The 23,350-nt window shown below is 45.6% G+C and overlaps 1 protein-coding gene across 1 annotated transcript in view; it reads right to left on the bottom strand.

Moving 5' to 3' along the window:
* The window catches only part of LOC144756150 (E3 ubiquitin-protein ligase TRIM39-like), a 367,398-nt gene that overhangs the window by 206,550 nt on the left and 137,498 nt on the right, over positions 1 to 23,350 (bottom strand). The window contains exons 4-5 of the mRNA XM_078645727.1: positions 9,977 to 9,999; positions 8,235 to 8,347 (exon numbers count right to left, since the gene is read on the bottom strand). Coding sequence (XP_078501853.1) covers positions 8,235 to 8,347; positions 9,977 to 9,999 — 136 coding nt within the window. The remainder of the gene's footprint in view (positions 1 to 8,234; positions 8,348 to 9,976; positions 10,000 to 23,350) is intronic.

Below are 23,350 nucleotides of genomic sequence, written 5' to 3'. Positions count from 1 at the left end.
GGCGTGACAAACGCTGGGGGCGTGTGGTACGTTCCGCCCTTCATGCCATGTCTCATATCGTGTGCTAATCCCACCCTGCTCCCCTTGAATACCCCTGCACCCCATAATCATAACCCACCCTTACTCCTTAAAATACCCCAACACCCTTAAACACTAACCCATCTTAACCCTATAAATATACCCTGTACCCCAAAACCCAAACCTATCCCAAAACCCAAAAAATACCCCTGTACCCCAAAACCCAAACCAAGCCCGGAACCCTATAAATACCCCTGTACCTCAAAACCCAAACCTACCCCTGAACCCTAAAAATACCCCTGTACCCCAAAGCCCAAACCTACCCCTGTATTTTAAGGGTTCAGAGCTAAATTTGGGTTTTGGGGTACAGGGGTATTTTTAGGGGTCAGGGGTAGGTTTGGGTTTTGGGGTACAGGGGTAGGTTTAGAATTGCAAACTTTAGAGCACACACACACACACACACACACACACACACACACACACACACGTGGCTCAGTGGACGAAGGCGTCCACTGCATGGGCCTGTGTTCAACCTCATGGTCACAGTTTTCTTTTTTGCTATAGCCCCGCACCCTCCCCCACTGACCCCGCCCCCACCGGTGCGGCCCTCGGCCACAAACCACACTGTAAATTTGGCCCCTGAGAGAAAGTTTGTGAGTACCATCTAATGCACACTTGATTGAGGAATTAGAAATAAGTTTCCCTCCTTGTACTATTTCCTGTCCCCTCTTTTGTGTTCTCCTGGGAGATATTTTAATAGTTCTTCCATTTCATCCCATTGAGCTCTTTCATATCTGGACAAGAGACCTTGTCTTTTAGCTATACACCAATGGTTGGCTGATTGAGCAGCTACTCTCTTCCCTCATGCATCTATCAGTTTGGATATTGATGTTTGTGAATTTGCTCTTTTACAGACATTAAACATCAATCTAAGGAATCCAAAGGCAACTGGCCCCTAATGAAAACTGGGTCAGAGGGAGGGGGGTTTACTCTGACAAACCCTAGTTTGTTCATGCTCTAACTGGGTCTTTAAAAATATAATTTGTGTGCCTTAACATACCTGTAAGCATAGGCATCATTTGTGTGGTTTTGAGTGAACTTCCTAACATTTCAAACAGGAAATCTTCTTCCATTGCCTCCTTATGTAAAAGCACTCCATGGTAATTAGGTGCCCTAGCAATTAATTCCTGATATGCAGTATTATCATCAGAAGGGAAAGGTTGTGCTAGATATAGATCAGGGTCTATATCCTGAGGTGGATCTATATTGTAGTCATCCCTTGGATCTGGTGATGGCTGATTATCTTTCTCATCATCCTCGTCTATATCGAGATTTGTGTTAGGAGAACCTGATGGTGTAATGTGTAAAGGATCTGTTATTGGTGAAGAAGGTGTAGGGGTCTGTGGAATCTGAATAGGGCTAGTAGCTATGTCCTTTTTCTTTTTGAGAGTGATTCTGCGTTCAGTGTCTGCTTTCCTTTTTAATGGTATTACTGGTTTGGCTGTAATATGTCCAGTATGAGGATTTATATGAATCTTCTTTTGTTTAGGATGCAGCTTTTCCTTCAATTTCTCCGAAATCGGCTCCGGTGACTGTAAGGGAGCATCTTTTAGTTTTTGGCACTGAACTTTTGGGTGCCGAGCTGGATTTTTGCTCATTCTATTTCGATCCGAGGTGCTTCAAAACCAAAGGGGTATCATCTCGGCTTGGGCACGAGCCAGAAGGCTTGATTTGCTGTTTCGGTGTCGAGCCAGAAGGTTGGGCATTGGAATCAGAGTCTCGCTGCCGTCCATGGCCTGTTGGATGTGGTGGCCCAATCTCCTTTTGTTTAGTTGGAGTGGGTTTGGTGAGCAAAGGGGCTTTGGTACCCATGGTACCCTGTCCAGCCGGATCGTCATGGGACTCAATTTCGATCTCTAATTTGGAATCAGAGTCCTGGAGGGAGCAGGCCTCTTCTTCCTCCGCTGCCATTTTTTCCTGCTCCTGCTTGAGGTCCTCACTGAAGATATCAGGATTGTCCTGGATACTTTTTCCCTGCATGTCTCTCCATCAAACCCGACTGTCCCGCAGAGTCTTCTTGGAACGGAACTGGGGAGAGACAGAGGTTACAGACCTCATGCTGGTCTTTACGCGGATATTTGGCGTTGCATCGGGGACAGAATTGAAACGCCGTCTGTTCCATTGGTGGAAGGTTGGATGCTGGTTCTTCAAGTAGAAGCCGATGAAAGAGGTAAGCCTGAAGACTGTGATTAGAGTTTTTCCGATAATATAGATAAGGTTTTCTTAGATTTCGACACAAAAAGGTGGAGACTCACCCAAAAACAATACCAACGAGGGTAGAGTGAAGTGTGCACCAAAGGGATCCTGATTAATGGTTTCGAATTGGAGCACCGCAATACACGTCCGAACCCGATGGCAGAAAGTAAACAATCTAATAATCGAGGCGATGCCCATGCGCACTATCACCGAAAGGAGGAGTCACCTTACCTTGTGACTGGGAAAGACTTCTTCGGAGAAAAACAACTTGCAGATATCCGGACCCAACACTGTATGGTAGGAGTATGCAAAGCATGTGTAGCTACCACACACATGCTTTGAACACACCCTTACCACCCAATACCCTTACCCTCCCCTAAATCCTAAAAACACCCTCACCTCATTATGCTTCTACCCACCCCTAAACCCTTAAAACACCCTACACCCTCACCCACCCCTAAACCCTAGAAACACTCCTACCACTCAATACACGTATCAATCCATAACTCCTAAAACACCCTAACCACTCATAACCCTTACCATCCCACCCTACACCCTTACCCTTAATAAACAAAGACACTTATCTCAAATATACTTCCTTTTTGTTGTAAAGGCATGTATGGTAAAGGCCTATTCGTAGTTAAGGCATCCCATTGTAAAGTCCGCGTTGCAAAGGCTGTCTCTCACTCCTATGCTTTAAGCTGACCTACAGCTTCTTCAGATAGTTGTGCAGACCTCAGGAAATTTCCAAGACCTCTGGGAGAATGGCTGTCCACTGGCCCTGGTTTCACAGCAGCTTTTCAAGTAATGAAGACCCATATTAGCAACGTGTGCAAGGGTGCTAATCACGTGTTGAGAACACTACGGAATCTCAAACCCTTCCTACCTCAATCTGACTTCAAGCAAGTGGTCCAAGCGCTCGTTCTGCCGAAGTTGGACTATGGCAGTGCTACGTTATGTGGCCTCCCCAAATACACTCTGGCCCCCATAAAGACTTCACTGAACGCGACGGCCAGATTGATCACGAACACCAAGCAAAATGCCCACGTCTCCCCGGTCTTAAAATCTCTAAACTAGCTGCCCTTTGAAGCTAGAATTCAACTGAAGATTGCCTGCCTATCCCACAAAGCCCTCCACTTCAAAACCCCCAACTACCTTGCGCAAAAACTAGTACTATCAGGAGGGGCTAGACCGTCTAGGAGTGCTAACTCCCTCCTCTTGAAACCTCAGATCTTATGCAAAAAGAGAACATGCCAAAGAGCCTTCTCTGGAGCTGCACCAAAAATCTGGAACTCTCTTCCACCGGAAATTTGTAGAATCTCCTCCAAGGTTGCCTTCAAAGTGGAAGCAAAAAGATTCCTCATGAATAAGTTCTTACCTTAACACGATGGACCCCAATCGCTCTGTAAATACTGCAGCATTGGCTAATAATCTGTTTGTTACAATTGTATTCGCCCCCTTACATCATTATGTATCATCACTCCCTTGATGTCATCTTATCATTGACTAGCCCACTCTGCGTTAATCCTGAATTAGATAGGATCTGTCATGTTTGCACCATATGTTTCTATGCATATTGTTTCACCATTTTAGTCTTGTTGTGATCTTTTTCCTTCCTCTCCATCTAACTGTAAAGCACTCGGATATCCTTCGGGATCAAGTTCGCGCTATATAAAACTTTATAAATGAAATGAATCTGCAAAGAACTCCCTTACTTAGTGAAGAAGCACTTGAAACTGGAAAGAAGTCAGTGGTTTGGGTCCCACTTTGATGTGGATCCATTGTCTTAGACCCTGGAACCGGTTGCAGGTGATTCCCCTTTAAATGTATGCAGTGCAGAAACAGCCTTTGTGGGAGGTGATGGCGGTCGCAGCAGGTAGTGTTGATGTTGGCTGCAAGAAGAATTTCCAAAGCATGGGCACAATGAAGTGTGAAATCTCTGCACCTGGGATTCATCAGCCTTGCCTTGCTCAAGTGGCAATCAGGGAAAAACAAAATGGCAGATCATGCCTAGAACAACAGACTAGGTTGACTCACTCCGTCTCACATACCACCCATCAAATAACAGTGCTCAGTAATGACTAACCAGCAAGCTTCTAAATGTAACTCAGTCAATATTCTCCCTGATTGTCTGGTATTCACAGGAACGCAGGCAATAAACTTCAACTGTCTGGGAATGCTGTATCCGCCCTCCATCCTGTGCCAGACTAAACAAGGAAAGCCCTAAATTTGGCATGCAGGTTCTCAGTCAGGGCAGCGGAGTACATTACTCAGTCACACTGCCGAAGTAAATCCCGTCTGCCAAAGTCAAAGTCAGGCTCTTAATGAATAATTTAAGGACTGGTGGGCACGGTTTAAAGTTTGAAAACCCTTTGTCTGCTAACTCCTCCAAAGAGGCTCGCACTTTAGGAAAACAAATGATGAAAATATTCCCCAATCAGTTTTTTTTCTTCACACAATAGATGACATGGTAGCATAGGAAAACATTTGGTGTGAATGGTGTTAAGGAGAACCTCCTAAAACAGGGCCACAACGGGTCTGATGTAAGGTTTGCTACTGTCAGAAAACTATGGTTCTCTAAATGAGGCTAGGAACTGAGAGGGTAGGGGATGAGATATCAGCAGGTTTTCTGCAAGAGTCTCATGCCCACCTTCTTCTAAATCCGGCCTCAGGCATATGTTTGGGATTGAGCACAAGAGGCCCTGTTCACAAAGAGAAATTTAAATGTATAGATTTACTCATGTGTACATTTACTTTTACTCTTTGTATTAACTGTACTACATTTGGTTATTCACTATTTCAGAGTGTAAAGTAACTAGAAAGTGTACACAATCCCCACATCCTGAAATGAGGTGGTGGACATAAACCTATAAGTGTAAAGTCATGGTTAGTCATTTTTTTAAATGTATGAGGAGGTCTCCGCCACCCGGGGCTAAGACCTCCCTATGGTTAAGGAAAAGGAATTTTGTAAAGGTTCTTAAACTTTTAAAAAATATATATATTTTTAAATGTGTATCTTAAACATTAATGTAAATGTATTTTACATATTTATGTAAAATGTGCAACAAAAGAAAAACACCATACCACTATTAACTTAATTCTGATTTAACTAGATCAAATATTTATATATTAAATTAAAAAATATATTTTTTAAAGATGTATTTAAAATATCCCACCTAACGTATAATGTATATAATTCTCTAGTATGTAGTAAAAGTTACTAAGATATATGTATAAAATTCATTTTAAATGATGTTGTTTTTTTTCTCCAATTTAGCTATGTTTATTTTTATATTAAAAAAGGTTATAAAATAATGTTTATGTTTTATTTATATACCAGTACCAGTGGTTGGCCATGTGCAGTGCCGGTCTTACTCTAGGTCTAAGATGGAGTGCATTTATGACTGTTTTGGGACTATTTTGGCTGTAGTAGTTTTAAAAGTGTAGTATGAATATCAGACTGGGATTACTCTATTTTTGGGTGAGTGCATGCCCCTACCCAAACCCCTACTACCCCTCTCAAACTCCTCCTTAAACTTTCTAAACCCGACCTGTTTAGTAGTAAGTATTCCCTATTTACCAGCCACTTGACCTGTCCCATCCCTCATTTACAAAAAAATAGAAACTTGGGAGGAGATCTCTACATAGAAATGATAGGCGGGGGCAGACTGATGCAGGTAGGTTCGTGAATATCATTTTGTAGTACAGGAGTAATACTATTGTAGTACTCCTTAATATACAATAAAGCGCAGCTTGTGAATAGGCCCCAAAGTAGTTCTTATTTATGAGAAATGAAGTCTCATATCACTTGGTACAGGCTGAATCATGTGTCTACTGAATGAAAAATATTGTTTATAATAGATTGATGTCAACTACATAGGTTTGGCAGAAAGCTCTGTGCAGAGGGAGGTAAGTCTATTTATAGGCTGATCACCATAGGATTGGGTAAATAAATATAAAGGCATGTTACAGAACTTCCAAGGTCCTTGTCTGTATTTCAAAGTGGTCTTTGATTACTGTATTAATTTTGTTAATGTTTGATTCACTGATGCTCTTTTATAGCTTGCGCTTCATATGTTTTAGAAACAACACAAATATATACCCAAATGCCAACTGAATTTTTTGGTAATCTCATAATTTTATTTATTTATTTATTTTGCGGGTTTGTAGAGCGCTTGAATAAACTCCCGAGGGAGTATCTCCGCGCTATTTGACTGCTGAACCTGCAGGAGATCGAATTCCAAAGCTCCAATCTGGTTCCTAAACTGTGTGGTTAGACCTGGAACAAGAACGTCTTCAGCTTTTTTCTGAAGGCCAAATGATTTTCAAGCTGCCTAAGCTGGAGAGGGAGACCATTCCATATCCTTGGTCCCTTCACAGACAGGGCCTTACCCCCTTGCCTGACCCGCTTGATCCTAGGGATCGTGAGAAGCATTTGATCATTGGACCGTAAAACACGAGAAGGAACATATGGTACAAACTTGTCTGCCAGATAGGAGGGACCCAAACCGTGAAGTCCTTTGTGGACCGTACAACAGATCTTAAAAACAACTCTCTGACGGATGGAAAGCCAATGAAGCCTGGCAAGAAGAGGTTTTGAAGGTGTTCTCGGAGGGGCATTTAGAACCAGCCTGGCTGCGGTGTTCTGCACAACCTGTAACCTGTCCAAATCCTCCTCATTAGCTGACAGCAAGAGACCATTACAATAGTCAAGGCGACTGATAACCAACGCCTGGACCAGGGTCTTTCTGATGGTGTCTGGAAGCAGTGGAAAAACTCTGCGCAGCAATCCAATGGTCCGGAAACAAGATCCAACAATGTTGGTGACATGCTGCTTCAAGCTGAGTTCTTGTTCCAGACGGACCCCTAAGTTCTTGACTGTCTGCTTGGGCTCGGGGACCGGTCCTAGATCTAAAGGCCACCAATCAGGAGCCCAGCAGATCTTTGCCTCACCGAAAAGCATAACCTCTGTCTTTGAAACATTGCACTGCAACATATTCAAAGACATCCACTGGGAGACTGCTCTCATCCCCTCCGAGAAAGAATGTAATACCTCTGGAGTAAGATGGTCAAAGGGAAAGAGCAGCTGGGTATCGTCAGCGTATGACACTGGACAAAAACCAAAGGCTCTCAGGATATTAGCCAGGGGGGCCACATAGATGTTGAATAATGTAGGGCTCAAACATGAGCCCTGTGGCACCCCTTTAGTAATCCTGGTCTCCTCGGATCGGAAATCGCCCATGGTGACACATTGGGTCCGATCCGAAAGAAAACTCTTTAGCCAAGCCAGTGCCATGCCCCCTAGTCCACTCCCAGTCAGACGCTCGACCAAAATCTCATGAGAGATGGTATCAAAAGCTGCCGATAAATCTAGCAGCACCAGGACAGCTGATGTTCCTTTGTCCTGGAGCATGCGTAGATCATCGGTAATTGACAGCAATGCTGTTTCCGTGCTGTATTTTGGTCTAAAGCCCGACTGAGATGGATCTAGGGCACCAGTATGTTCCAGGTGATTAGACAAATGCTTATTGACGTGCTTTTCTATGAGCTTTCCCATGAATGGTAAAAGGGAAATGGGTCTCAGATTAGTCATGTCAGACCATGCGGTGCTGGTGTTCTTACGGATGGGTCGCACTTGGGCTCTCTTCCACTCCAGTGGGACACAGCCTGTGTCCAAGGAGAGGTTGACCAAACTTTGTATTTCTGGTGCCAATATGCTCCTCACTGAAACTATCACTCTTGGTGGAAGCTGGTCCACAGGACTTCCACTCTTTATAGTTGTAATGAGTCCCTCCACTTCAGCCAAGGTGATGTTAGAAAAATTCGACATAGTGGAAGTGATGATCTTTTCACTCACTGGGACAACAGTGGAAAGAGTAACATGTCCAATGGAATACAGGCTTTTAAACTTTACTGTTAATTCTTTATAGTAACACTAGGACACGTTTGGAGTTTCTCACCCAATGATTCAATTATCTCTCTGTGCAGGTCCACTTCCTTCTCCTTGTTAGTCATCTCTTTTATCCCTGTTGAGGTATCATAAGTAGCATGCTGAGCTTTCACATTTTCATACCTTGGAAAGAGACAAGTGGGGATGATATCAAAGTTGGTAGTTGGGAAATACTATATTGTGTCAGATAAATGAGAGGTAGCTGAATAATGTAAACAGGTAGGGAGCGTACAGTAAGCAACCAATCTGTAAAAAATGAAGAAAGGGACACCGGTATACTGGAATATAGGAACTCCACCTGTAAATGATAGTACAGTGAGTGCACCAGGGCATATAATAAACATAGTGATTTCCGAAAGGTAAATCTGTAACAGGGAATATATACTGTCAAATAACTAAATGAAGTGTGCCTCAAAAATAAGAATGGGAAAAGGAACATATTTATTGACAAAAATCAAACTGTAGGTTTTGCCGTACAACTCCAAACATATTTATAGTTTACTGATCTTTAATGTCATACAAGTAAATAATATACCAATGCTCTCAAAGTGAAATGGTAAAGAAAAAGTACATAATATTACCACTAATAACTTGACTTTAAACAATGCATTACACACTTCTAGTGCTTATAAATGCTGCAGATAATGAGCACTCTAAATCAACTTACCAACATCAAAATGATGGAAGCCCGAGTCTGTCTATCGGGGATTCAAAGTTCTAACCTTTCAAACACTGCATGGTTCAGCAACAACAATTGCACTCAGTTAGCCATACCATAGTGTGAACATCAAAATACTGAGTTATAAAATAAAGTTTGAAAACGAAGATGAAAACAGAAGCTCAGAAAGGCATATAAATGTAGAAATGATAAACTAAAGAATGTATTAAATAGAAAAGGCAAAAGATAGACTAGAAACAAAGAGAAAGAGTGGAGTAAAAATGAGGAGCAAATAAAAATATACAAATAACAGCAAAAAGTAATCCACAAGCCACATGAAGAGAATGGATACTAGTGAAAGAAACTTACAAACATATAATAATGAAAAGAAAACTAAAATAAAGGCAAAAGAAAGTAAAAATATCACCTACACAAACAACATAAAAGCAATAGCACACATCTAACATGAGACACAAAGTAAACACTAAACAGAATGGAAACTAGGGGAGTAAAGTATAGAGAGAAAAAACAAAATTATAAATAGAAAAAATAGAAGAAGGAAAGAAGAAAATAAGATAAAATATACAACTAGAAAATGAAAGACACAAATAGAGAACATAAAAAGAAATTTAAAGCAAAATAAGAAATAATTAGAAAAGAGAAATCATAAAAGAACACATTGGTAAGAAAATGTGAATATAAAAAAAAGAAACAAGAAAATAGGAAACTGAAGTAAAACATAAAATAAAAAAATAAAATGGAATAAAGAAAAAATGAATTGGAAAATGACAAAGAAAATAATAATGAATACAATCAATATAGAAGTGCAATAAACTAGACGTTCTTTCCTTGTTGAGTAGCAAGACTCCAAAGAACTCATGTTTAATCATTTCTAATTATCTAGAGCAAAACTAGTACGGTTCAGGGTACAAATATTGCAAAAGCTATGCCCCTAATTAGAAGATGGTGAGATATAAAAAATGGGCTCACCTGAGGAACACAAATACATAAGTAAAGTGTAGTGTGAAATAAGTAATAGTAAAGGCTCCTCATACATTTGTATATGATGAGCTGTTAAGTGCCGATAATCGTACCTGCTCAGTGTGCTCTTCACGTCCTGGGGAGGGAAAGACAGACACATCAACATGAAACTACTAGAGGTTGCGTTCACAGTAAAATGTATTCACAAGTGCAGTAATTTTAAACAAATATATACAAATAAAACCAAGTATATTAATAATGAATACATACTTTTTTTATTATTGCTCTTTAGAAATAAAGCATGGGTTAACTTATGAATGCAGTCAGTGCAGTACGAGTCTTTCTACAAAATAAGATTAGCTCAGTTAAACAGAAGACTGTTCTGCTTGTTGGGTTTGCGTTCTTAAAGATGCACATTTTGGGGGGGAAGAATGCAATCTCTTTATGGTGGAGATTCCTGTACCATAGATCTTGGCCATTTGAAAACAATGTATACTTCCTCGGATCATGGGAAAAAAATTATACATGCATTGGCATGCAATTAATTAATTTATACACTGGCAAATCTGCCCCAGGAAATATTAACTTTTAAAGCCAGATGATACAAGTGGCCAGACCGGATTGAATGCCTAGTCTATATGTCCTAGGCTACTGGCTGCTCTCTGACATACGACATTGTGCTTGGCCCCTATTCGATGTGCTATAATTTACTCTCCAACCCAAAAAATGTGCAGCGAAAAACGTTCTTCTATTTGAGAGGAAATTCGCCCGCAGATTAAAACGTGTCGCTAGCCCATGTTCTCTATGTGTGTCTAGCTTGTATCAAAGAGAAGATGTGCCATCTCCATTCAATATTTTGTGAAATTAATGTAAGGAATTGCTCATTAGCTGTCACTCACTGTTTGCAGAGTACAGATGGCCAAATAATCCGCATATTTGCTAAATGTATGGGCAAAGTCTCTGTATGACATATGTAGTATACTGTAGGCAACTTGACTAAGAGGGTGCTATCTCTATGACACAGTCCATGTTTTTATTTTTGATAAACCGATTTTACTGAGTTTAAGGCAGCAAAAATGGCACACACGCATCGCAATACAGAATAAAGTACTACGTGTAAGCAAGGCAGCAACACTCAAGTAGTACATCAAAATTAGAGTGAGCAATGTCCAAGAATACATATCAATGTCTTGGGTAAGTTGACCCAGCCATTTTCCCCAAACCCGTCTTTGTTTGTGGGGTCAACCACTGGCCTCACAGACCACACATTCGTTCTGCACACACCAATCCACACCGCGTCTCCATCTCTACAGGGTGGGAGGAGTATGAGACGTCCACCGTGTAGCAATGTCCCATTTCGCAACTAGGAGGGCTGTGCCTGGAAATGCCCTCTAAGCCCTCGTTCCCCAGGAGCCCTCAAACACACCAAGTAATATCAATAAAGGGGAAAGGGAAACGTCCCACTCAGGGACATACGACAAATCTCAGATCACTCTGGTCCAATAGTGATGTACCCCCGAACAGGACCATACCATGTGATAAAAGTCTGCTGGTTCAAAGCCACAGGGGCGTACGGCAGTAGTTGGCTGAAGGACTGCCCCACACAGGCGGATTGGAGAAAGATATGCAAAATAAACGTAATATGTTTGTACCAGCCGCAGCCGAGAGGAGATGTTGAGTTCCCTAGGGGCCATCAGGGTATCTCGCCAATCTTTGTCTTCCATGGGACCCAACCAGCCCTCCCAACGGGTTCTAAGATGGTCTAGCGAACCAGGGGAATTGATTATGAGGGTGTGATAAATCTGCGCGATTCCTCTGTAGCCCAGGTTACCCATAAGAAGCTTAGTCTCCAGGGGGTTAAACTCCGGGAGGGTTTGAGCAGACTGGATAGGAGTGTGGAGAGCACGTCTGAGCTGACGGTATTTATAAAATTGGGTATTTGCAAAGGTATATGTATGTTGAAGGTCCTGGAAGGAGTGTATATGTGTCTCAGACCACACATCTCCCAATTGTGTTATAACAATAAAGTACCAAGTTTTGAAACATCAGAGTACTGTCACCTTTTTCAACCAGGTACCGTGCCAGAGAGGGGTGTGTTGTGTAAGTCTGGTCTCCCTTTGTACGTGTCGAAGTACAGCTCTTCATGCAAAGAACACCATCCTGAGGTACAGAAATAGAAACCGGGAACCATAGAGCATGGTCTGCAAGCGAGGGAAACACACTAAGTATCAATAAGGGGGAAAGGGAAACTTCCCGTCCAAGGGCATACGACAAATCTCGGATCACTCTGGTCCAATAGTGATGTACCACTGAACAGGACCATACGATGTGATGAAAGTCTGCTGGGTCAAAGCCACAGCGGGGATAGGCAGAAGTTGGCTGAAGGCCTGCCCCACACAGGCGGATTGGAGAAAGATATGCAAAATAAAGGTAATATGTTTGTACCAGCCGAGAGGAGATGGTGAGTTCACGAGGGGCCAGCAGGGTATCTCGCCAATTATTGTCTTCCATGGGACCCAACCAGCCCTCCCAATGGGTTCTAAGATGGTCTAGCGAACCAGGGGAATTGATTATGAGGGTGTGATAAATCTGGGAGATTCCTCTGTGGCCCAGGTTACCCATAAGAAGCTTAGTCTCCGGGGGGTTAAACTCCAGGAGGGTTTCAGCTGACTGGATAGGAGTGTGGAAAGCATGTCTGAGCTGAAGGTATTTATAAAATTGGGTATTTGCCACAGTATATGTATGTTGAATGTGCTGGAAGCAGTGTATATATGTCTCAGACCACACATCTCCCAATTGTGTGATACCAATAAAGTCCCAAGTTTTGAAACATCAGAGTACTGTCACCTCTTTCAACCAGGTACCGTGCCAGAGAGGGGTGTGTTGTGTATGTCTGGTCTCCCATTGTACTAGTCGAAGTACAGCTCTTCATGCAAAGATCATCATCCTGGGATACAGAAAGAGAAACCGGGATCCCTAGAGCATGGTCTGCAAGCAAGGGAAACCCAACAACGAGAGCTCTAAGCGATAGGCAGGATCGGACCACCCCCCATTAAACCAATCATGGATAACTAGAAGGTGGGAGACAAGTAGTAAAGGTAAAGATTAGTCATTCCTAGGCCACCATCATAGGGCCTGTTGAAGATTAAGAGTCCAAGTAAGTTCCAGGTGTAAAGTAACCTATATGCACAGGTATTTAAAGCTAAGCCGCGTACAGGGATACTTGTTTGCCAATCAAAACAGTCTCCAGGGGAGAATGTTTCCATGCCAGGTGCCAGGGGGTGCCAGGGGGTGCCAGGGGAACAGTTCATCCGAAGGCCTGAGGCTGCCTCAAAATTTTTAAGCAGTTGAAGACATCGAGGCCCACTCATGGCAGGGTTCACGAGGTATAAAAGAACATCGTCTGCTAACAAAGCAATGCGGTGTTCATTGCCAGTGCTCTAAATGCTTCCAGAATATTGGGGATCTGTACGGATAAGCTAGGCCTAATGCTTTACTGTAAAGGCAAAATGGGGAGGGGATAGGAGGCAACCCTGCCTAGTCCCTCGCTCTATGGAAAAGGTTGTGGAGAGGAGCCACTGACCCGCACCTGAGCAGTAGGGTAGGTATTAACACAAACCATGCTCTGGAACCGAGATCCAAAGCCAGTGCGAGCCAACACCAATTGGAGGTAGTTCCAGTCCACCCTGTTTAAAGCCTTCGAAAAATCAATGAGCAGTGCTAAATCCTGAGGCAATCGATGACGGTGGGCCAGGACCACGTGTAGACGATGAAGGCAGTGTATCATATGCTGGGATGGCATAAAGCCACATTGGTCTGGCTGCACCAATTTGGCCAGGACATGTTTGAGCCTGATTGCCAATACCGGGGCAAAACTTTGAACTTTGAGGTTACGGAGTGATATTGGGCGATAATTTGTGTATGATGAGGAGCGGGCTGCATCTTAGGTATTACCACTAAGGTGGCCAAATCTAATTTGAAGGGAAAGGGGCCTACGCAACAGACCTCTTTATATAGGGACAAAAGATAGGGGATGAGAATTTCCCTAAACTTAGTATAGTATTCAGTAGGAAAGCTGTCTGGGCCAGGGGTCTTTCCAGATGCTAGACTGGAAAACGCTACCCTAATCTCTTCAGCCCGGAGGGGTTGCTCGAGTAGATGGGATTCAGTGGGAGATAGGCAAGGAAGAGGGACTGTGTAAAGGAAAGTCCCAGAAGCGATCGTATCCCTGTCCACTGGAGTTGAATATAACTTCCTATAATATTGAGCAAAAGTCTGTAGTATCTCAGGAAGAAAATGTCTTGAACAACCAGTTTCGTCTATGATTTTGGGGATGATTCTATTTATTTGTTGACAGAAGGTCAGCCAGTAAAGTTTTTTCCAGTTTTGTCTCCCCAACTGTAAATCTTGGCCGTTGTGGCCCACCAAAGAGCAATAAGAAGGAACGCTAACACTCCCAAGTTCTAAAAGAACTCTTGGCAAAACCCCATAGTGACACTTTACTAGCAGCCCACAGGGTGCCAACTTGTGCAACTGACCCTTCATTGCTATGAAAATGGGCTCGAAGTTCAGTACTGAGTGACTGAACGAGCATCCTATTCTGAAGATACCAGGCATTAAGATGGCATATGGGGTGGAGTCCTGATGAAGGGTGTCCAAGATGAAGGAGTAGAGGAGAGTTGTCTGAGAGTTCACGTAGCAAGATTTGAATTTGGGTCAAGAATCGACAGTCAGGGGCGGGCAATAAAATTTGATCTATCTGGGAGTGAGTATCATGGGCTGCTGATGTGTGTGTGAACTGATGAAGTAGCCAGTGTGTAGACCTCCAGGCATCACGGAGGCCTAGATTAGTGGTTCAGTCAATAAGACAGCGAGCCTCAGTATGTCTAGAAGTGGTAGGGGGTCCCTTGATGTCATGACTTAAGGGACCCCTTAAGTCCATAACTTGGACCTTGCCAGCACAGCGTTAAAATCACCCCCTATTACTGTAACCCCTGTGGAAGGTGTAGAAGAAGTTCAGAGAGGTCCCTAAGACAGGCAGCCAGAGAAGCGGATGGTGCGTCAATGCACACTAGGATGACCACCTGTCCCTCCAACGTGCCCTCTAAAGCCCCTGTGGGTCGCGCGTTACATGAGAAACGGGAAAGGAACGGTGCGAAAGGATAGCGGCCCCTCTGGCTCCCTGCATAAAAGACCCTTTTGTAGCACTTATAGGCCAGGAGGGTACAATGCTATCCCAGAAGGTGAGTCTCCTGAAGCAATAGCACCTCAGGGAGAAGACAATGGGCAAAGGTGAAGACTGCAGCTCATTTCACTTGGTCTAGATGACCGTTAAAACTCCAGGGCAAAACTCGAAAAGTCATGTATATGGGGGATGAGAGTAACTATGAAAAGTGGATAACCCAGGAACGAGACCCGTCAGGGTATGGTAGTGTGATAAAGAAGGTAACAATGGTGTGCTACGAGTGATCACCACCCCAAGAGTGTAGTCACAATCATTGCAAAGGTGTGTGTCAAAACCTGAAAGGGAAGGAAAAAAGTGGAAAAATACACAATACATAAGATTGAAAGAACAATATCTTGCAAAGAAACCCCAGCCCCCCACTCCCGCCCCTCCCCACACTTCTACCCTAGAATTATCTGCTGCCCTGAAAAAAATATTCTTTGGAAAAAACAATATACATAACAATGAAGAAACGTAAAATGGGGGTAACCCCCATCATAGTTAGGATGATCCGTTAAGACTGTAGCCGCCACTTTGTGTCCATGGAAAGTCCTTTGGAACTATTGGGCAGGCGTTTGAGTAAACACAACTGGGAAACAAATAGGACAGTACATGGCACATGAGTATATGCAGCTGTTAAGAGTTCAAACACAGTCAAATCGCAGGGCTGTGGGAAAGATCAGAATCTGTGCGCGGAACAGCCGGATAGGCAAAGAGTGAGGCCGACTGTCTGTCAGCCCCCAGTCCCTCATCCTCCACCAGTCCCTCAGAGGCAGGGTTTGAAGTAGGCAGTGATACTGGCAGTAGCTGTATTTGGGGGGAGGGTTCGCGAGGGTGATATCTGTCGAACAGTTCTTAGTCCCCTCCGGCATAGAGTGCGCTGCCTGCGGGGTTTAGGCTGGGACCATGATTCCAGGTTATCAGCAGTCTCCCGTCTGTGTGAAGAGGAGATAGTGGATCCATGTAGTAGACAATCCTCCATAAGCCACTGCCATGCAGGCTCAGGACCATTACAAAAAAGTGGACTTGTTAAGATGGATGACACTGTGTCTAGATGAGAACAACAGGTGATATGGAAGTCCCATAACCCTCAGTTTCAGTTTAACCTCGAAATAGGAGAGCCTTCGTTATTGCATCCTACGAGTGTAATCTGGGAAAAGGAGAACCTTATTGTCACCACATCAGAGGTCTGAATACAATCGAGCCTCCCTGAGGATCGCATCACTGTTTCTGTAACTCAGAATGCACGTTATTATTGGTCGGGGTGAAGCTCCCGGCTGAGTTTTAGGGGTCAGGGCCACGAAGACAGGTGATTAGTGGGTATCAAGGATTTCATCCAGTGGTCCACTTAGTCCGCTATTTGTTGGGGTTACGCAGCCTCGAAGTTCTCGGGAACTCCAATTATGTGTAAATTGTTATGCTTGGAGCGGTTTTCTACATCTTCGGCGTGTCTATGGAGCACCGCCATGTGGGTAAATAAAGTGGAGACCTGGGTCTTGAGAGTGAAAACATCGTCCTCAACCATGGAGATCCAATATTCAGCTTTAGTTATTCACGCAGTGGCGTTTCGGAGATCCTGAAGCAGCAGTGCCACATCTATCCGCACCTCACCAATTTTTGTTTCCATCGCGGCTTGTGATGTCAGGATAGCTTGCAGTATTAAAGTAAGTTCACTAGGCAGAGAGGTGGGTTTATCACTGTCTGAGGGGCCTGGCGGGCCATTAGGGAGCCAGTAGTTGGTCCATGCGTCTCTGTGCAGGGGCAGACCGGGTGTTTTATCCTTGCCCATTACAACACAAAAATTGAAGAGATTTCCCCTTAAGCTGAAGTCAACATCTGGGAGACTGTGAAGTAGTAGTCACCCCAAAAGGGGGGAGAAAAATCCCAGATCAGCTTAAATAGGCCCCACACAAGCGCTGACTAAAATAAATGGAGAGGTGCCAGAGGAAAAGGAGGGATAAGCCGCAGCGGCAATCACAGTCCTCAGGGCCAAATACCAGGAAGGGCTCAGCCAGTCATAAACAGAGTTCTGGCGGTGGCTGGTACGAAGTGCACAGTATCAATTGTCCCCAAAACAATCTATAAGGTCAACCACAGTGAGCCCCCACGCATAGTAGTACAACACACCAGGCCTCTTGCGGGGGTTCTCAGGCAGGTTGATCAATGGCTTCAGCACGTGATGAGGAGACAGTTGGGTGAGCGTGCTCCCAGTAAATCCTGCGCACCAATTCACCAAAGGTCTTGGGCTCCCAAGGGAGGTGGACTACGTCTCTAGTCACTGGGCCTCTGACGCAGCTGCTCCAGTCGCACCCCAGGAGGTGAGAGGCTGCAGCCCGTTTACAGCCGCGGCACAGGCAAGATGGATGGCATTGGAAGCCGCAATGTGGGACCACCACATTGCCGCACCCCAGGTCTTGAGCAAGAGAGCGAGCCAGTGGGGCAAGCGCCGATACAAGGCCGCAACTCCACATCAGTCCCTAAGCGCCACAGCAGCAATCAGACAGAGGCCCAACTCCCAGGCCCTGACACACCAGGCAACTGTTCCAGTGGCACAGAGGGAGATAGCAGCAGGTCTCTAGTTCACTGGAGGGGGCCGTCACCTCTAATGCCCGCTCAGGGTTCAGAGCCCGGCACTTCCCAGCCGCGGCCCAGGGAATCTCCTCAACAAGCAGGCCTCCTCGGGCTCCGCCACCCCTTCCCCGATAGTCTCGCTCAGCGGTTATACCACCGGACCGGTTCTCTCGCCTCCTGAGGGATGTCACACCATCGCCCAGTCTGTGGAAGGGAGGTGGGGGCCTCAGAAGCACTACCAGAGTATCCAAGGAGGTATAGCGATTGTGTGGCTGACTGTGCTCCGTGCTCCACTGCGGTGTTACCTCGCCGCAGGCCTCACAGCTCCATCAGGTGTCTGGCTCACTCTGAAAGGCAGTGGTGGGCAGGAAGGTAATGGTTTTGTGGTCAGAATCCTAGAGTTTACTAGGGAATACATAATGGCAGGACGTACAAGTCCGGATTTTTGCCAGACAGAAGTGGTTGTATCGGAGCTGCATTAAAAAGCGACTGCCATGTTGGCCGTCTTGGCCAAGCCCCCAGAGTCCATATTTTAAACTAACTCGTTCACATTTTATACATCTCCGTGCATATATTTTTGAAGGACTGCAATGACAATAAGATGAAACAATAGAGATCTTAGCTATCTATTTTGAAATATGTTATCTTTTATGATGTTAACCTTTAATCATGATGTGTTTTATAAGATTGCGCTAAATCGCCTTTAATAGAGCTGAATTGCTTTTTTGATAATCAACTTTATTAGGTTTTAAGGTTTTAAAACGTGGACACAACATTTCCTAGCACAAGAACACACAGTGCATTTCAAATTAATTGTGTGGTATTTGGGAATGATCCGCATTCACATTACATTCTGACCAGAGTCCCAGAAATAGTGGGAATCAATACACATCCTTAATGCTTTTAGCCCAGTAGGCCCAGCCATTTGCCCCTCACTCGTTCATATTTGGTCATGTACCGGCTTTTCCTGTGAGACGCACCCATCCAGTCCTCTGCGCTAACGTGGCACCATGGGGGGCAGGGACCTTCCACTTGGCCGCTATGTCGCGATTGGCCACCATGGTGACCGTACCCAGAAATGCCCAATCGGAATTGTTAACAAGAAACTGGTAGATCTGGGACACCACCCCCACCTTCCCCAGGTCTCCCATAAGAAGTTTGGCCTCTAATGGACTGAACTCAGGAAGGTTAGTGCCCGCAGGAATGTGTAGGTTATAGGCATGCCAGAGCTGTAGGTATTTATAAAAACTGAGTGGAATTAAGGGAGTATAGGCCCTGCAAGTCCTGAAAAGTGTGCAGATGACCCCCCCCCCCGACCAAACATCCTGAATTGCATAATGCCAATAAGATCCTATTTCTGGAACCCTTCTAACTCCGCCACCTCCCCCATCCATGTGCCATGCCACAAAGTTGTCTACAGTGTGAGTTTAGCATTGCAGCGGGTGTAACGAAGCGCGGAGCACCATGCTCTAGTCACTGCCGGAATAGCACTGGGAATTATGGAGCCGTAGAGCATTCCCTGGATCTGCAAGAACCCCAGGTTGCTCAACTCTAACTGGTATGCAGGATCAGATCATCCCCTGGAGAGCAAGTCATTGATCACTAGGGGGTGCGCTGCAATATAATAAAGATAAAGGTTGATCATCCCCATCCCACCCTCATATCTCTTTGGCAATGGGCCCCAGAGGAATGTTGTGGCATTTGGTCTAGGACACAAAACTAGTGTTGCGGGAGATGGAGTGTCAGATTTTACAGTACATACAGAAATCGGGGGAGTACCATCTTCTTGTAAAAGGCAATTTTCCCCAGTGGATTGAAAGGGAGGGCCTGCAATTTTCGGGGGCCTTCCTTGGTTTTCTTTAGTAGCAGGGTAATGTTGAGGAACCAGGTAAGCTCCAGATGAACAGCTACCCATATCCCTAGGTAGCGAAAACTAAGGTGTCTAATTGGTATGTCAGATTGCCCTGCCATAAATTCGCGTGAAACGTGTAAGGGCATCAGAATCGATTGGGCAGAGTTAAGTCTTAACCTGACGCTTCTCCAAAGAGCTGCAGGATACAGAGGCAACCGTGGCGTACATTTTAACCTCGGTGTCAATTAATGAAATCGGACTGTAGTCCAAGCAGATGACGATGGAGGTTGTGTTTTAGGAAGGACTACGATCGTCGCCATATTGACATTCACCAGAAAGGCACCTCTCTCCACTGCTTCTGCTTAAAGCATGAAGCTGTGGTATCAAGACCTCCTTGAACGCAGAGTAATATACTCCACTGGATAGCCATTGGGGCCTGGGGTCTTTCCTGCCACCATCACAGAGATGGCTAGGTCTATCTCTTCCACCAATATGGGTTGGTCAAGCAGTTGGATGTCAGTTTCTCAAAGCTGTGTGAGAGGTACGTCTTGTATGAAATTGGAATTAGGTCCTGGGTCCAGGGTCGAGGCCACTGAGTAAAGGTGCCTATAATATATAGCAATGGTCTGTGCATTGGCAGCAGAAGCGTGTTGAGTGCAGCCCTCCGCATCCTGATTTTCGGGAATAATCCGATTGGCCAGAGGGCAAGATGCCAGCCAATAAAGGAGCCTGCCATTTTGATCTCCCCAGCCGTAGACTCGGGCTGTAGAAGGCCTCCACATTTTCTCAGCCGATTTTAGGGAAACATAGTGTATTTCTTCAAGCAGGAGCTCGAGCTGGAGGGACTCGGTGTCCCCATCCGTTGCGCCCATGGCCTGCTCCAACCGGAGGGAGCAGGCCTCCTGTTGGAAAAGGTGCTCTTCTCAGGCCAAGTATTTCTTATTGAGATATCCATCAGCAAAATCTCTGAGCACGGCCTTACCGGCTGCCCATAGCACGCCAGGTGAACGGACCGTTTCGGTCATTGCGCTTGTAGTATTGCCTAAGCTCTTTACCCAGTGCCTTTCTATAATTCCTATCCTGAAAACACCAGGCCGCTGTGGGGCCTCCCAAGCAAAGGAGGATGGGTGAGTGGTGAGAAATTCCTCGGGCGAGCACTTGAATACTAGCGACGTGCAACATTCAGGGGCGGACATAAAAATCAAATCAATGCGCAAGTGGGTATGATGCGCAGCGGAGGTGTGAGTGTACTGGCGTAATCAGGGATTCCATGTTCTCCTCACTTCGCATAAGACAAACTTCAAGGCCCATTTCGAGAGGTGCTTGGCGCCTGTGTGCTGGTGAGGGGAGGGGGGCCCGGTAGCGTCGCAGGCAGGGTTCATGACTGCTTTAAAGTCTCCCCCTATCACCGTCAGTCCATGAGGGATGGACCACAGCAAGACTGCGAGGTCTCTAAGGCTGCCGGGGGTACATAGACCGAGACAAGATTGAGGGTATTTCCCCCCATCTAACCCGTGAGAGCCAGAGAAAGACCCTAGGGATCTTTAATCTTCTGGGTCACCGCAAAAGGAATGCGGCATAGGAGAATCACATCACACCCCAGGAGCCTAGTGTGAATCCGGCATGGAATACCCTTCCATATCCTTAGCGTGCTAGGAATGGGCAGTGGTTACCTAGGAGATAGGTTTCCTGCAGCATTAGGGCGGGATCTCTGTGAGAATTTCAGGAGAGCCCGTTGACATTCTATTAAAGGTTGTGAAGGGGTTGCAGGTCTAATTGGGGCGAAGTCATTGTTGCCATTGACAGATAAAGTGAGCCTACCTATCAGAGGCATCCGTAGAGCATGGGAGCAGGGGCGTCTCCGGTTTATGCAGTCTGTAAGTGGGTGGTACTGAAATGTCATGTCAAGTGCTGTGAACAACTGGAAGAAATACAATACTAAGAAAACAAATTCCCAAACAATCCTCCTAACCAACCTCCCTCCCCTTACTTCTTCCCCTGAAGCATCTGCCGCCCTAACAAAGAAAACAGTAACCAGAGTGATTTGAGAATAGAGTGGTGGACCCCTCCATGTTGTAGTATTTGGAGAGCTTCAGGAGTCTAAGAATGTCGGATTGTTGAGGCAGGCGTGAGGCCTTGTCTGCTACCTCCGGAAGTCTCACCTCAGATCGCCGGACTCCAGGAAAGATCAGTTTCCTCCGATCTAACTGCATGTGGGGTCAGAGATCATGCCCGAGGTGCCACCTCGCCTGGCTCCAGCTCCTGCAAGAGACTGTGTGGCTCAGCATTCACAGGGGATCTGGACGTGCCCCATGCAGCCGCTCTGAGTGACAAAGACGCCTTTCTTCGGGCGTTGCACCCTCAATGGGAGCGGGCGCATCACCTCTATAGTTTAGCTGCCCTGTCCGTTGCAATTCTAGGATGTGTCTGCGTGGGGGAAGAGGAAGCAGTGCTTTGTATGACGAGAGGTCACTCTTCCATAGTCCAGGTCCATGCCACCACAGAAGAGTCGAAAAAGTAGCTTTTATTGTTGAAGATCACCCTCTTCTGGGCTAGGAACAGGAACAGATATAGGAGGTTGAGGGCCTGCAGTTTCTGTTTAACTGCGTTGTAGGATCGCCATTGCGTCTGCACTTCTCTGGTGTAATCAGGGAAGATCATCACCTTAATTCTGTGACAGGAGAGGTTGGGATGAGATCGAGCCTCTTGCAGAATGGCATCTATGTCCTTAAAGTTGAGGGCGCAGGCTATGATTGGCCTGTGCAGGGCTCCCGGCGGTGGTTTAGGCAAGAGAGTTTGGTGGGCCCACTCCACAACAAACCATGGTGGGAGGCCATTGCTCCCCTAGTGGCTCGGGGCCCCCGCTCCGTTTATCAGGGACTTTCACCTCTTGACTCAAGGCGCAATGACCTGAGAGGGCCTGTAGGCAGCAGGGCTGGAGACTGGGAATCTGCAGAGGGGTGAGAAGAATCAACACAGACCTGCCTAACCTCCCTGCCTGACCCTAAGATGGAAGCCTGATTTTCCCTATTCTGAGCATTCGTGGTGGCCTGCGGTTCTATAGCAAGCCGTGGTCCCCTTGCAGGACACTACCAAGAGGCTCTATACTCTGGAGTCTCAGCAAACCCGCTGAGAGAGTCCACTGCGCCAAAGGAGCCACTCACAGCTGAGATATGGTATGGCACCCCTTGCCAAAGCACTCCCTCTCCCCTTTTTGGGGACGGATTCAGTATATAGGCCTTGGAGTCTCAGAGACCCCTCTGAGAGAGTCCACTGCATAAAGGAAACCTCCCGCAACAGAGATAGAGAAGTGATACCACTTCCCCTGGGATCACAGCTTACTGGACTTTGGACGTTGCTTTGACTCATCTACCAGTTTGTGTCCCTGTCGACATTCCCCTCCTCCTTCAATGCTGTGTCCTTCACCCTTCCCTTTCCCGCCTTCATTACCTGTCTACTTCCCCAGCACCTACCCCCTTCCCTGAATCTTTCCCCTTGCCTGCTTTTCCCCTTACGTATTAGTGCTTATTGTTTATCTCGACCTTACAAGTAACTATGTTGCCATGCTCTAATAACTGTGTAACCTTTGTAACGATGTAACCTGTAACTATGATCTGATGTTCATGTAAAGCGCTCCGATACCTCCGGGTCTAGCCAGCGCTCTATAAAACCTCTAAAATAAAATATAATAAAAAATAAAACAAGGGTGAAGGGGCTAGGGACGCTCGGAGGATGAGGGAGATCCGCCCAGCCTCCCTGATTCCCTAGACAGTCACCACCGCAGGGCAGACATAGCTCCGGTTTTGCAGGTTGGAGTTAAAGCCAGGGGTCACCAGTGTC

This window comes from Lissotriton helveticus, chromosome 5_1 (genome assembly GCF_964261635.1).
Source record: "Lissotriton helveticus chromosome 5_1, aLisHel1.1, whole genome shotgun sequence".
NCBI lineage: Eukaryota > Metazoa > Chordata > Amphibia > Caudata > Salamandridae > Lissotriton > Lissotriton helveticus.
The sequence above is the reverse complement of the archived record's forward strand: the minus strand, read 5'-3'. Positions and strand labels throughout refer to the sequence as shown.